The sequence below is a fragment of the Trichomonas vaginalis genome, chromosome V (assembly GCF_026262505.1).
Source record: "Trichomonas vaginalis G3 chromosome V, whole genome shotgun sequence".
Taxonomy (NCBI): Eukaryota; Parabasalia; order Trichomonadida; family Trichomonadidae; genus Trichomonas; species Trichomonas vaginalis.
Genome location: NC_067207.1, coordinates 25336945 through 25352425, shown reverse-complemented (window position 1 = coordinate 25352425; position 15481 = coordinate 25336945). Strand labels below are relative to the sequence as shown.

The 15481-nt window shown below is 31.5% G+C and overlaps 5 protein-coding genes across 5 annotated transcripts; all 5 read left to right on the top strand.

Moving 5' to 3' along the window:
• Positions 1-1381: 1381 nt before the first annotated feature.
• On the top strand, positions 1382-1807 carry TVAGG3_0400150 (uncharacterized protein; the record flags this gene model as incomplete). The annotated part of the gene is made up of 1 exon (XM_051232707.1): positions 1382-1807. The coding sequence occupies one exon, from the start codon at positions 1382-1384 to the stop codon at positions 1805-1807; it is 426 nt and encodes a 141-aa protein (XP_051102437.1).
• A 943-nt stretch (positions 1808-2750) lies between these two features.
• TVAGG3_0400140 (uncharacterized protein) lies at positions 2751-4427 on the top strand (the record flags this gene model as incomplete). The annotated part of the gene is made up of 1 exon (XM_051232706.1): positions 2751-4427. The coding sequence occupies one exon, from the start codon at positions 2751-2753 to the stop codon at positions 4425-4427; it is 1677 nt and encodes a 558-aa protein (XP_051102436.1).
• A 3552-nt stretch (positions 4428-7979) lies between these two features.
• TVAGG3_0400130 (uncharacterized protein) lies at positions 7980-9647 on the top strand (the record flags this gene model as incomplete). Its single annotated transcript, XM_051232705.1, has 1 exon — positions 7980-9647. One exon carries the CDS (start codon positions 7980-7982, stop codon positions 9645-9647), a length of 1668 nt encoding a protein of 555 aa, XP_051102435.1.
• A 942-nt stretch (positions 9648-10589) lies between these two features.
• TVAGG3_0400120 (uncharacterized protein) lies at positions 10590-12257 on the top strand (the record flags this gene model as incomplete). The annotated part of the gene is made up of 1 exon (XM_051232704.1): positions 10590-12257. The coding sequence occupies one exon, from the start codon at positions 10590-10592 to the stop codon at positions 12255-12257; it is 1668 nt and encodes a 555-aa protein (XP_051102434.1).
• Positions 12258-13200: 943 nt separating this feature from the next.
• Positions 13201-14868, top strand: TVAGG3_0400110 (uncharacterized protein; the record flags this gene model as incomplete). The annotated part of the gene is made up of 1 exon (XM_051232703.1): positions 13201-14868. One exon carries the CDS (start codon positions 13201-13203, stop codon positions 14866-14868), a length of 1668 nt encoding a protein of 555 aa, XP_051102433.1.
• Positions 14869-15481: the final 613 nt, after the last annotated feature.

The following is a 15481-nucleotide window of genomic DNA, read 5'->3' as shown; positions in this document are numbered from 1 at the left end:
AATCATAAGGTATAATAATATGAAATATTATCGATTCATATGTATAGATGACTTTGAAAAACGACTCAAAATGTTTCTGAAATATTTATATTTGAATACTTTTATAAAATCATTTTACCATTTTTTTAAATGTTTTCCATATTACTTGCACAACTTTCTCTTTCAGTTTCAGGCAAAGTTGTTGGGGATAATTCGTACATGATTTATGATAAGGACGGAAGGGAGAATTATGAAATAATTAAAGAACCTTATACAAAAGTCAGAATAGATGGTGTTACAAAAAACATTAAAGAAGCCACTGATTTAGGCTACTCCGTTGAAATTTATAATGATGAAAATTCAGATTATGTTATTATTTCACAGACAATTACCAACAAAGGCTCAACGGAAAAGAAAATTGACCTTTGCACAGCATTGAATTTAAAAGATTCTATAGATAATGTTGAAGCATCATCCCTTACAAACTTTGGTTATTATCTTTGGTGGGATCAAACAAATGATCTGACACTAGTTCTGCAAAATCATCCTTGGGTTACAGATATCAGTGCCCAAGACTTTGGAATAGAACCTGAGCCAAGATTCTTCACGAACAATGAGAAAATTTTAGAATACGACTCTGGATTTCCTGAAATTCAATGGATCTCATTCTCATGGCTCAACAAGTATATCCAACCAGGAAAGTCTATCACACTTTCTTACATGTTTTATGAAGAGACATATCAACCGCCATTACTTAAACTTGATAAATCTCTGATTTCAGAAGAAACAGATTCCACTGAAGTAATTCAAGTAAAGGGAAGTTTTTATTTCTTAGTTGAACCATACACGGTAGAAGCAGGTTGGGAAATTCATGATTCAAAAGATAAGATAATCAAATATGGCAGCCTTGGCAAATTTACAGTTTCAGAAAAACAAACAAGTATGGATTTTGATGTGTCAATCACACCACCAACAGAACTTGGAAAGTACACATTATATGTTTACACATATACTAATGGTCTTGGCTCATTGCTTTATGAAGAATTCACAATTACAGTTGTTCCACCAAATTATAGACCAAAGTTATACATTGTTCCATCTGAATACCTATATTACATTCCAGATTCTGAAGTTTCTTTCTTGGCTTCAGTCTACGATCAAGATTCAGGTGATAAACCACTCACAGCAAAGGTTTTCTTCAACAATGCAGAAGTTGCAACACAAGAAGTTGCAAACAGCAAGATCTTAAGACATTCAAATTCAAAGTTCCAAAAGACACAGCAGCAGGTGAATATGAAGTCAAAGTCACAGCTACAGATGGCAAGAAGATTGGAACAAAGAAGTTCACAATCACAATCAAGGAATAACACAGTTCTCACAATCGATTTCGAACCAAAACTTAATGCCACATTACAACAAAGGCGACAAGGTCAACTTCACAGCTGTCATCAATGATCCAGATACAAACTTCGATAACAAGTTCACTGTTTCTCTGTTCTACAACGATAAAGTCAAGAAGACGATCACATCAACTAACGATGCAGGATTAGTCAGAGTTCCACTTGATTTCACCATCCCAACAACAGCAACAACAGAAACAAACACAACAGCCGAAATCAAGATCGTAGTCACAACACCAACCGAATCCTCTGAAAAATTAACAAATATCAACATCTATCAAGATGTTATCGCAAGTGATTCTGCAACAGGAAAGATTGCTACAAAGGAAGCTAAAAAGAAGACCGCCCTTGTTGCAGTTCTCTGTGTCTTAGCTGTCATTGCTGTTGTTGTTGCGGTAGTCGTTATTATTCTTTGGCTGAGAAAATAAAAAAATTCGGAGAATAAATTAAATTTTATGCTTTAAACACACTTTTTAAAATTACTTATAAATTATCTTTCAACAAGTTGAAATTACTCAATCTAGGATTGTTTTTCATGTGAAATTCTTGTTGTGCAACTAAATCTTAATTGCCAACTTGGAATAAAGATCATAGAACAAGACAAGCTTTTTTATAAATGAAGCATCTAATTAATAAACATTACTAATAAATTTTTTTTCAAATGATCCCATAACATAAGTTACCAATTGATGAGTATATAATGCTGCAATGATATCTTCCCATCTCAAAAATAAAGGAGAATGAATAATGACTCCCGTTTGTTACTATAAAAAATCTGCCAGCTAAAAAAACAGTTATTTTGTCTCATTACTCATCAGATTTATTCGTTTTTCTTGACATTATCATCAAGGGTCCATCAATATATAATGACATATGGATGTGTATATACAGGAATTATAGTTCAATTTTCATGGCTAAAAATAAATGACAAGAAGTAGAATGTCAGATTATTTCAAAATTTCTGACATACATAATTAATGTGAAATTTTTAAAATTATATATTGAACTGGAATTTTCGAATGAATAAATAAACTCAATCATTAAATTTGACACAGATAATAAGTAGTCATTCAGATTTGCATCTATTATTTTTAGTTATTAAATCAAATTGAGCATTTTTTATTTGAACTGACATTGGGCAAAGAACTTTCAATTTTATAGCTTTTTTATTTTTTATTTTTTCACAAAAAATTGAGAGGATCATCTTGACATTATACAAGGTGATTATAACTATAGAAAATCAATCATAAGGTATAATAATATGAAATATTATCGATTCATATGTATAGATGACTTTGAAAAACGACTCAAAATGTTTCTGAAATATTTATATTTGAATACTTTTATAAAATCATTTTACCATTTTTTTAAATGTTTTCCATATTACTTGCACAACTTTCTCTTTCAGTTTCAGGCAAAGTTGTTGGGGATAATTCGTACATGATTTATGATAAGGACGGAAGGGAGAATTATGAAATAATTAAAGAACCTTATACAAAAGTCAGAATAGATGGTGTTACAAAAAACATTAAAGAAGCCACTGATTTAGGCTACTCCGTTGAAATTTATAATGATGAAAATTCAGATTATGTTATTATTTCACAGACAATTACCAACAAAGGCTCAACGGAAAAGAAAATTGACCTTTGCACAGCATTGAATTTAAAAGATTCTATAGATAATGTTGAAGCATCATCCCTTACAAACTTTGGTTATTATCTTTGGTGGGATCAAACAAATGATCTGACACTAGTTCTGCAAAATCATCCTTGGGTTACAGATATCAGTGCCCAAGACTTTGGAATAGAACCTGAGCCAAGATTCTTCACGAACAATGAGAAAATTTTAGAATACGACTCTGGATTTCCTGAAATTCAATGGATCTCATTCTCATGGCTCAACAAGTATATCCAACCAGGAAAGTCTATCACACTTTCTTACATGTTTTATGAAGAGACATATCAACCGCCATTACTTAAACTTGATAAATCTCTGATTTCAGAAGAAACAGATTCCACTGAAGTAATTCAAGTAAAGGGAAGTTTTTATTTCTTAGTTGAACCATACACGGTAGAAGCAGGTTGGGAAATTCATGATTCAAAAGATAAGATAATCAAATATGGCAGCCTTGGCAAATTTACAGTTTCAGAAAAACAAACAAGTATGGATTTTGATGTGTCAATCACACCACCAACAGAACTTGGAAAGTACACATTATATGTTTACACATATACTAATGGTCTTGGCTCATTGCTTTATGAAGAATTCACAATTACAGTTGTTCCACCAAATTATAGACCAAAGTTATACATTGTTCCATCTGAATACCTATATTACATTCCAGATTCTGAAGTTTCTTTCTTGGCTTCAGTCTACGATCAAGATTCAGGTGATAAACCACTCACAGCAAAGGTTTTCTTCAACAATGCAGAAGTTGCAACACAAGAAGTTGCAAACAGCAAAGATCTTAAGACATTCAAATTCAAAGTTCCAAAAGACACAGCAGCAGGTGAATATGAAGTCAAAGTCACAGCTACAGATGGCAAGAAGATTGGAACAAAGAAGTTCACAATCACAATCAAGAATAACACAGTTCTCACAATCTATTTCGAACCAAAACTTAATGCCACATACAACAAAGGCGACAAGGTCAACTTCACAGCTGTCATCAATGATCCAGATACAAACTTCGATAACAAGTTCACTGTTTCTCTGTTCTACAACGATAAAGTCAAGAAGACGATCACATCAACTAACGATGCAGGATTAGTCAGAGTTCCACTTGATTTCACCATCCAACAACAGCAACAAACAGAAACAAACACAACAGCCGAAATCAAGATCGTAGTCACAACACCAACCGAATCCTCTGAAAAATTAACAAATATCAACATCTATCAAGATGTTATCGCAAGTGATTCTGCAACAGGAAAGATTGCTACAAAGGAAGCTAAAAAGAAGACCGCCCTTGTTGCAGTTCTCTGTGTCTTAGCTGTCATTGCTGTTGTTGTTGCGGTAGTCGTTATTATTCTTTGGCTGAGAAAATAAAAAAATTCGGAGAATAAATTAAATTTTATGCTTTAAACACACTTTTTAAAATTACTTATAAATTATCTTTCAACAAGTTGAAATTACTCAATCTAGGATTGTTTTTCATGTGAAATTCTTGTTGTGCAACTAAATCTTAATTGCCAACTTGGAATAAAGATCATAGAACAAGACAAGCTTTTTTATAAATGAAGCATCTAATTAATAAACATTACTAATAAATTTTTTTTCAAATGATCCCATAACATAAGTTACCAATTGATGAGTATATAATGCTGCAATGATATCTTCCCATCTCAAAAATAAAGGAGAATGAATAATGACTCCCGTTTGTTACTATAAAAAATCTGCCAGCTAAAAAAACAGTTATTTTGTCTCATTACTCATCAGATTTATTCGTTTTTCTTGACATTATCATCAAGGGTCCATCAATATATAATGACATATGGATGTGTATATACAGGAATTATAGTTCAATTTTCATGGCTAAAAATAAATGACAAGAAGTAGAATGTCAGATTATTTCAAAATTTCTGACATACATAATTAATGTGAAATTTTTAAAATTATATATTGAACTGGAATTTTCGAATGAATAAATAAACTCAATCATTAAATTTGACACAGATAATAAGTAGTCATTCAGATTTGCATCTATTATTTTTAGTTATTAAATCAAATTGAGCATTTTTTATTTGAACTGACATTGGGCAAAGAACTTTCAATTTTATAGCTTTTTTATTTTTTATTTTTTCACAAAAAATTGAGAGGATCATCTTGACATTATACAAGGTGATTATAACTATAGAAAATCAATCATAAGGTATAATAATATGAAATATTATCGATTCATATGTATAGATGACTTTGAAAAACGACTCAAAATGTTTCTGAAATATTTATATTTGAATACTTTTATAAAATCATTTTACCATTTTTTAAATGTTTTCCATATTACTTGCACAACTTTCTCTTTCAGTTTCAGGCAAAGTTGTTGGGGATAATTCGTACATGATTTATGATAAGGACGGAAGGGAGAATTATGAAATAATTAAAGAACCTTATACAAAAGTCAGAATAGATGGTGTTACAAAAAACATTAAAGAAGCCACTGATTTAGGCTACTCCGTTGAAATTTATAATGATGAAAATTCAGATTATGTTATTATTTCACAGACAATTACCAACAAAGGCTCAACGGAAAAGAAAATTGACCTTTGCACAGCATTGAATTTAAAAGATTCTATAGATAATGTTGAAGCATCATCCCTTACAAACTTTGGTTATTATCTTTGGTGGGATCAAACAAATGATCTGACACTAGTTCTGCAAAATCATCCTTGGGTTACAGATATCAGTGCCCAAGACTTTGGAATAGAACCTGAGCCAAGATTCTTCACGAACAATGAGAAAATTTTAGAATACGACTCTGGATTTCCTGAAATTCAATGGATCTCATTCTCATGGCTCAACAAGTATATCCAACCAGGAAAGTCTATCACACTTTCTTACATGTTTTATGAAGAGACATATCAACCGCCATTACTTAAACTTGATAAATCTCTGATTTCAGAAGAAACAGATTCCACTGAAGTAATTCAAGTAAAGGGAAGTTTTTATTTCTTAGTTGAACCATACACGGTAGAAGCAGGTTGGGAAATTCATGATTCAAAAGATAAGATAATCAAATATGGCAGCCTTGGCAAATTTACAGTTTCAGAAAAACAAACAAGTATGGATTTTGATGTGTCAATCACACCACCAACAGAACTTGGAAAGTACACATTATATGTTTACACATATACTAATGGTCTTGGCTCATTGCTTTATGAAGAATTCACAATTACAGTTGTTCCACCAAATTATAGACCAAAGTTATACATTGTTCCATCTGAATACCTATATTACATTCCAGATTCTGAAGTTTCTTTCTTGGCTTCAGTCTACGATCAAGATTCAGGTGATAAACCACTCACAGCAAAGGTTTTCTTCAACAATGCAGAAGTTGCAACACAAGAAGTTGCAAACAGCAAAGATCTTAAGACATTCAAATTCAAAGTTCCAAAAGACACAGCAGCAGGTGAATATGAAGTCAAAGTCACAGCTACAGATGGCAAGAAGATTGGAACAAAGAAGTTCACAATCACAATCAAGAATAACACAGTTCTCACAATCTTTTCGAACCAAAACTTAATGCCACATACAACAAAGGCGACAAGGTCAACTTCACAGCTGTCATCAATGATCCAGATACAAACTTCGATAACAAGTTCACTGTTTCTCTGTTCTACAACGATAAAGTCAAGAAGACGATCACATCAACTAACGATGCAGGATTAGTCAGAGTTCCACTTGATTTCACCATCCCAACAACAGAAACAAACACAACAGCCGAAATCAAGATCGTAGTCACAACACCAACCGAATCCTCTGAAAAATTAACAAATATCAACATCTATCAAGATGTTATCGCAAGTGATTCTGCAACAGGAAAGATTGCTACAAAGGAAGCTAAAAAGAAGACCGCCCTTGTTGCAGTTCTCTGTGTCTTAGCTGTCATTGCTGTTGTTGTTGCGGTAGTCGTTATTATTCTTTGGCTGAGAAAATAAAAAAATTCGGAGAATAAATTAAATTTTATGCTTTAAACACACTTTTTAAAATTACTTATAAATTATCTTTCAACAAGTTGAAATTACTCAATCTAGGATTGTTTTTCATGTGAAATTCTTGTTGTGCAACTAAATCTTAATTGCCAACTTGGAATAAAGATCATAGAACAAGACAAGCTTTTTTATAAATGAAGCATCTAATTAATAAACATTACTAATAAATTTTTTTTCAAATGATCCCATAACATAAGTTACCAATTGATGAGTATATAATGCTGCAATGATATCTTCCCATCTCAAAAATAAAGGAGAATGAATAATGACTCCCGTTTGTTACTATAAAAAATCTGCCAGCTAAAAAAACAGTTATTTTGTCTCATTACTCATCAGATTTATTCGTTTTTCTTGACATTATCATCAAGGGTCCATCAATATATAATGACATATGGATGTGTATATACAGGAATTATAGTTCAATTTTCATGGCTAAAAATAAATGACAAGAAGTAGAATGTCAGATTATTTCAAAATTTCTGACATACATAATTAATGTGAAATTTTTAAAATTATATATTGAACTGGAATTTTCGAATGAATAAATAAACTCAATCATTAAATTTGACACAGATAATAAGTAGTCATTCAGATTTGCATCTATTATTTTTAGTTATTAAATCAAATTGAGCATTTTTTATTTGAACTGACATTGGGCAAAGAACTTTCAATTTTATAGCTTTTTTATTTTTTATTTTTTCACAAAAAATTGAGAGGATCATCTTGACATTATACAAGGTGATTATAACTATAGAAAATCAATCATAAGGTATAATAATATGAAATATTATCGATTCATATGTATAGATGACTTTGAAAAACGACTCAAAATGTTTCTGAAATATTTATATTTGAATACTTTTATAAAATCATTTTACCATTTTTTTAAATGTTTTCCATATTACTTGCACAACTTTCTCTTTCAGTTTCAGGCAAAGTTGTTGGGGATAATTCGTACATGATTTATGATAAGGACGGAAGGGAGAATTATGAAATAATTAAAGAACCTTATACAAAAGTCAGAATAGATGGTGTTACAAAAAACATTAAAGAAGCCACTGATTTAGGCTACTCCGTTGAAATTTATAATGATGAAAATTCAGATTATGTTATTATTTCACAGACAATTACCAACAAAGGCTCAACGGAAAAGAAAATTGACCTTTGCACAGCATTGAATTTAAAAGATTCTATAGATAATGTTGAAGCATCATCCCTTACAAACTTTGGTTATTATCTTTGGTGGGATCAAACAAATGATCTGACACTAGTTCTGCAAAATCATCCTTGGGTTACAGATATCAGTGCCCAAGACTTTGGAATAGAACCTGAGCCAAGATTCTTCACGAACAATGAGAAAATTTTAGAATACGACTCTGGATTTCCTGAAATTCAATGGATCTCATTCTCATGGCTCAACAAGTATATCCAACCAGGAAAGTCTATCACACTTTCTTACATGTTTTATGAAGAGACATATCAACCGCCATTACTTAAACTTGATAAATCTCTGATTTCAGAAGAAACAGATTCCACTGAAGTAATTCAAGTAAAGGGAAGTTTTTATTTCTTAGTTGAACCATACACGGTAGAAGCAGGTTGGGAAATTCATGATTCAAAAGATAAGATAATCAAATATGGCAGCCTTGGCAAATTTACAGTTTCAGAAAAACAAACAAGTATGGATTTTGATGTGTCAATCACACCACCAACAGAACTTGGAAAGTACACATTATATGTTTACACATATACTAATGGTCTTGGCTCATTGCTTTATGAAGAATTCACAATTACAGTTGTTCCACCAAATTATAGACCAAAGTTATACATTGTTCCATCTGAATACCTATATTACATTCCAGATTCTGAAGTTTCTTTCTTGGCTTCAGTCTACGATCAAGATTCAGGTGATAAACCACTCACAGCAAAGGTTTTCTTCAACAATGCAGAAGTTGCAACACAAGAAGTTGCAAACAGCAAAGATCTTAAGACATTCAAATTCAAAGTTCCAAAAGACACAGCAGCAGGTGAATATGAAGTCAAAGTCACAGCTACAGATGGCAAGAAGATTGGAACAAAGAAGTTCACAATCACAATCAAGAATAACACAGTTCTCACAATCTATTTCGAACCAAAACTTAATGCCACATACAACAAAGGCGACAAGGTCAACTTCACAGCTGTCATCAATGATCCAGATACAAACTTCGATAACAAGTTCACTGTTTCTCTGTTCTACAACGATAAAGTCAAGAAGACGATCACATCAACTAACGATGCAGGATTAGTCAGAGTTCCACTTGATTTCACCATCCCAACAACAGAAACAAACACAACAGCCGAAATCAAGATCGTAGTCACAACACCAACCGAATCCTCTGAAAAATTAACAAATATCAACATCTATCAAGATGTTATCGCAAGTGATTCTGCAACAGGAAAGATTGCTACAAAGGAAGCTAAAAAGAAGACCGCCCTTGTTGCAGTTCTCTGTGTCTTAGCTGTCATTGCTGTTGTTGTTGCGGTAGTCGTTATTATTCTTTGGCTGAGAAAATAAAAAAATTCGGAGAATAAATTAAATTTTATGCTTTAAACACACTTTTTAAAATTACTTATAAATTATCTTTCAACAAGTTGAAATTACTCAATCTAGGATTGTTTTTCATGTGAAATTCTTGTTGTGCAACTAAATCTTAATTGCCAACTTGGAATAAAGATCATAGAACAAGACAAGCTTTTTTATAAATGAAGCATCTAATTAATAAACATTACTAATAAATTTTTTTTCAAATGATCCCATAACATAAGTTACCAATTGATGAGTATATAATGCTGCAATGATATCTTCCCATCTCAAAAATAAAGGAGAATGAATAATGACTCCCGTTTGTTACTATAAAAAATCTGCCAGCTAAAAAAACAGTTATTTTGTCTCATTACTCATCAGATTTATTCGTTTTTCTTGACATTATCATCAAGGGTCCATCAATATATAATGACATATGGATGTGTATATACAGGAATTATAGTTCAATTTTCATGGCTAAAAATAAATGACAAGAAGTAGAATGTCAGATTATTTCAAAATTTCTGACATACATAATTAATGTGAAATTTTTAAAATTATATATTGAACTGGAATTTTCGAATGAATAAATAAACTCAATCATTAAATTTGACACAGATAATAAGTAGTCATTCAGATTTGCATCTATTATTTTTAGTTATTAAATCAAATTGAGCATTTTTTATTTGAACTGACATTGGGCAAAGAACTTTCAATTTTATAGCTTTTTTATTTTTTATTTTTTCACAAAAAATTGAGAGGATCATCTTGACATTATACAAGGTGATTATAACTATAGAAAATCAATCATAAGGTATAATAATATGAAATATTATCGATTCATATGTATAGATGACTTTGAAAAACGACTCAAAATGTTTCTGAAATATTTATATTTGAATACTTTTATAAAATCATTTTACCATTTTTTAAATGTTTTCCATATTACTTGCACAACTTTCTCTTTCAGTTTCAGGCAAAGTTGTTGGGGATAATTCGTACATGATTTATGATAAGGACGGAAGGGAGAATTATGAAATAATTAAAGAACCTTATACAAAAGTCAGAATAGATGGTGTTACAAAAAACATTAAAGAAGCCACTGATTTAGGCTACTCCGTTGAAATTTATAATGATGAAAATTCAGATTATGTTATTATTTCACAGACAATTACCAACAAAGGCTCAACGGAAAAGAAAATTGACCTTTGCACAGCATTGAATTTAAAAGATTCTATAGATAATGTTGAAGCATCATCCCTTACAAACTTTGGTTATTATCTTTGGTGGGATCAAACAAATGATCTGACACTAGTTCTGCAAAATCATCCTTGGGTTACAGATATCAGTGCCCAAGACTTTGGAATAGAACCTGAGCCAAGATTCTTCACGAACAATGAGAAAATTTTAGAATACGACTCTGGATTTCCTGAAATTCAATGGATCTCATTCTCATGGCTCAACAAGTATATCCAACCAGGAAAGTCTATCACACTTTCTTACATGTTTTATGAAGAGACATATCAACCGCCATTACTTAAACTTGATAAATCTCTGATTTCAGAAGAAACAGATTCCACTGAAGTAATTCAAGTAAAGGGAAGTTTTTATTTCTTAGTTGAACCATACACGGTAGAAGCAGGTTGGGAAATTCATGATTCAAAAGATAAGATAATCAAATATGGCAGCCTTGGCAAATTTACAGTTTCAGAAAAACAAACAAGTATGGATTTTGATGTGTCAATCACACCACCAACAGAACTTGGAAAGTACACATTATATGTTTACACATATACTAATGGTCTTGGCTCATTGCTTTATGAAGAATTCACAATTACAGTTGTTCCACCAAATTATAGACCAAAGTTATACATTGTTCCATCTGAATACCTATATTACATTCCAGATTCTGAAGTTTCTTTCTTGGCTTCAGTCTACGATCAAGATTCAGGTGATAAACCACTCACAGCAAAGGTTTTCTTCAACAATGCAGAAGTTGCAACACAAGAAGTTGCAAACAGCAAAGATCTTAAGACATTCAAATTCAAAGTTCCAAAAGACACAGCAGCAGGTGAATATGAAGTCAAAGTCACAGCTACAGATGGCAAGAAGATTGGAACAAAGAAGTTCACAATCACAATCAAGAATAACACAGTTCTCACAATCTATTTCGAACCAAAACTTAATGCCACATACAACAAAGGCGACAAGGTCAACTTCACAGCTGTCATCAATGATCCAGATACAAACTTCGATAACAAGTTCACTGTTTCTCTGTTCTACAACGATAAAGTCAAGAAGACGATCACATCAACTAACGATGCAGGATTAGTCAGAGTTCCACTTGATTTCACCATCCCAACAACAGAAACAAACACAACAGCCGAAATCAAGATCGTAGTCACAACACCAACCGAATCCTCTGAAAAATTAACAAATATCAACATCTATCAAGATGTTATCGCAAGTGATTCTGCAACAGGAAAGATTGCTACAAAGGAAGCTAAAAAGAAGACCGCCCTTGTTGCAGTTCTCTGTGTCTTAGCTGTCATTGCTGTTGTTGTTGCGGTAGTCGTTATTATTCTTTGGCTGAGAAAATAAAAAAATTCGGAGAATAAATTAAATTTTATGCTTTAAACACACTTTTTAAAATTACTTATAAATTATCTTTCAACAAGTTGAAATTACTCAATCTAGGATTGTTTTTCATGTGAAATTCTTGTTGTGCAACTAAATCTTAATTGCCAACTTGGAATAAAGATCATAGAACAAGACAAGCTTTTTTATAAATGAAGCATCTAATTAATAAACATTACTAATAAATTTTTTTTCAAATGATCCCATAACATAAGTTACCAATTGATGAGTATATAATGCTGCAATGATATCTTCCCATCTCAAAAATAAAGGAGAATGAATAATGACTCCCGTTTGTTACTATAAAAAATCTGCCAGCTAAAAAAACAGTTATTTTGTCTCATTACTCATCAGATTTATTCGTTTTTCTTGACATTATCATCAAGGGTCCATCAATATATAATGACATATGGATGTGTATATACAGGAATTATAGTTCAATTTTCATGGCTAAAAATAAATGACAAGAAGTAGAATGTCAGATTATTTCAAAATTTCTGACATACATAATTAATGTGAAATTTTTAAAATTATATATTGAACTGGAATTTTCGAATGAATAAATAAACTCAATCATTAAATTTGACACAGATAATAAGTAGTCATTCAGATTTGCATCTATTATTTTTAGTTATTAAATCAAATTGAGCATTTTTTATTTGAACTGACATTGGGCAAAGAACTTTCAATTTTATAGCTTTTTTATTTTTTATTTTTTCACAAAAAATTGAGAGGATCATCTTGACATTATACAAGGTGATTATAACTATAGAAAATCAATCATAAGGTATAATAATATGAAATATTATCGATTCATATGTATAGATGACTTTGAAAAACGACTCAAAATGTTTCTGAAATATTTATATTTGAATACTTTTATAAAATCATTTTACCATTTTTTTAAATGTTTTCCATATTACTTGCACAACTTTCTCTTTCAGTTTCAGGCAAAGTTGTTGGGGATAATTCGTACATGATTTATGATAAGGACGGAAGGGAGAATTATGAAATAATTAAAGAACCTTATACAAAAGTCAGAATAGATGGTGTTACAAAAAACATTAAAGAAGCCACTGATTTAGGCTACTCCGTTGAAATTTATAATGATGAAAATTCAGATTATGTTATTATTTCACAGACAATTACCAACAAAGGCTCAACGGAAAAGAAAATTGACCTTTGCACAGCATTGAATTTAAAAGATTCTATAGATAATGTTGAAGCATCATCCCTTACAAACTTTGGTTATTATCTTTGGTGGGATCAAACAAATGATCTGACACTAGTTCTGCAAAATCATCCTTGGGTTACAGATATCAGTGCCCAAGACTTTGGAATAGAACCTGAGCCAAGATTCTTCACGAACAATGAGAAAATTTTAGAATACGACTCTGGATTTCCTGAAATTCAATGGATCTCATTCTCATGGCTCAACAAGTATATCCAACCAGGAAAGTCTATCACACTTTCTTACATGTTTTATGAAGAGACATATCAACCGCCATTACTTAAACTTGATAAATCTCTGATTTCAGAAGAAACAGATTCCACTGAAGTAATTCAAGTAAAGGGAAGTTTTTATTTCTTAGTTGAACCATACACGGTAGAAGCAGGTTGGGAAATTCATGATTCAAAAGATAAGATAATCAAATATGGCAGCCTTGGCAAATTTACAGTTTCAGAAAAACAAACAAGTATGGATTTTGATGTGTCAATCACACCACCAACAGAACTTGGAAAGTACACATTATATGTTTACACATATACTAATGGTCTTGGCTCATTGCTTTATGAAGAATTCACAATTACAGTTGTTCCACCAAATTATAGACCAAAGTTATACATTGTTCCATCTGAATACCTATATTACATTCCAGATTCTGAAGTTTCTTTCTTGGCTTCAGTCTACGATCAAGATTCAGGTGATAAACCACTCACAGCAAAGGTTTTCTTCAACAATGCAGAAGTTGCAACACAAGAAGTTGCAAACAGCAAAGATCTTAAGACATTCAAATTCAAAGTTCCAAAAGACACAGCAGCAGGTGAATATGAAGTCAAAGTCACAGCTACAGATGGCAAGAAGATTGGAACAAAGAAGTTCACAATCACAATCAAGAATAACACAGTTCTCACAATCTATTTCGAACCAAAACTTAATGCCACATACAACAAAGGCGACAAGGTCAACTTCACAGCTGTCATCAATGATCCAGATACAAACTTCGATAACAAGTTCACTGTTTCTCTGTTCTACAACGATAAAGTCAAGAAGACGATCACATCAACTAACGATGCAGGATTAGTCAGAGTTCCACTTGATTTCACCATCCCAACAACAGAAACAAACACAACAGCCGAAATCAAGATCGTAGTCACAACACCAACCGAATCCTCTGAAAAATTAACAAATATCAACATCTATCAAGATGTTATCGCAAGTGATTCTGCAACAGGAAAGATTGCTACAAAGGAAGCTAAAAAGAAGACCGCCCTTGTTGCAGTTCTCTGTGTCTTAGCTGTCATTGCTGTTGTTGTTGCGGTAGTCGTTATTATTCTTTGGCTGAGAAAATAAAAAAATTCGGAGAATAAATTAAATTTTATGCTTTAAACACACTTTTTAAAATTACTTATAAATTATCTTTCAACAAGTTGAAATTACTCAATCTAGGATTGTTTTTCATGTGAAATTCTTGTTGTGCAACTAAATCTTAATTGCCAACTTGGAATAAAGATCATAGAACAAGACAAGCTTTTTTATAAATGAAGCATCTAATTAATAAACATTACTAATAAATTTTTTTTCAAATGATCCCATAACATAAGTTACCAATTGATGAGTATATAATGCTGCAATGATATCTTCCCATCTCAAAAATAAAGGAGAATGAATAATGACTCCCGTTTGTTACTATAAAAAATCTGCCAGCTAAAAAAACAGTTATTTTGTCTCATTACTCATCAGATTTATTCGTTTTTCTTGACATTATCATCAAGGGTCCATCAATATATAATGACATATGGATGTGTATATACAGGAATTATAGTTCAATTTTCATGGCTAAAAATAAATGACAAGAAGTAGAATGTCAGATTATTTCAAAATTTCTGACATACATAATTAATGTGAAATTTTTAAAATTATATATTGAACTGGAATTTTCGAATGAATAAATAAACTCAATCAT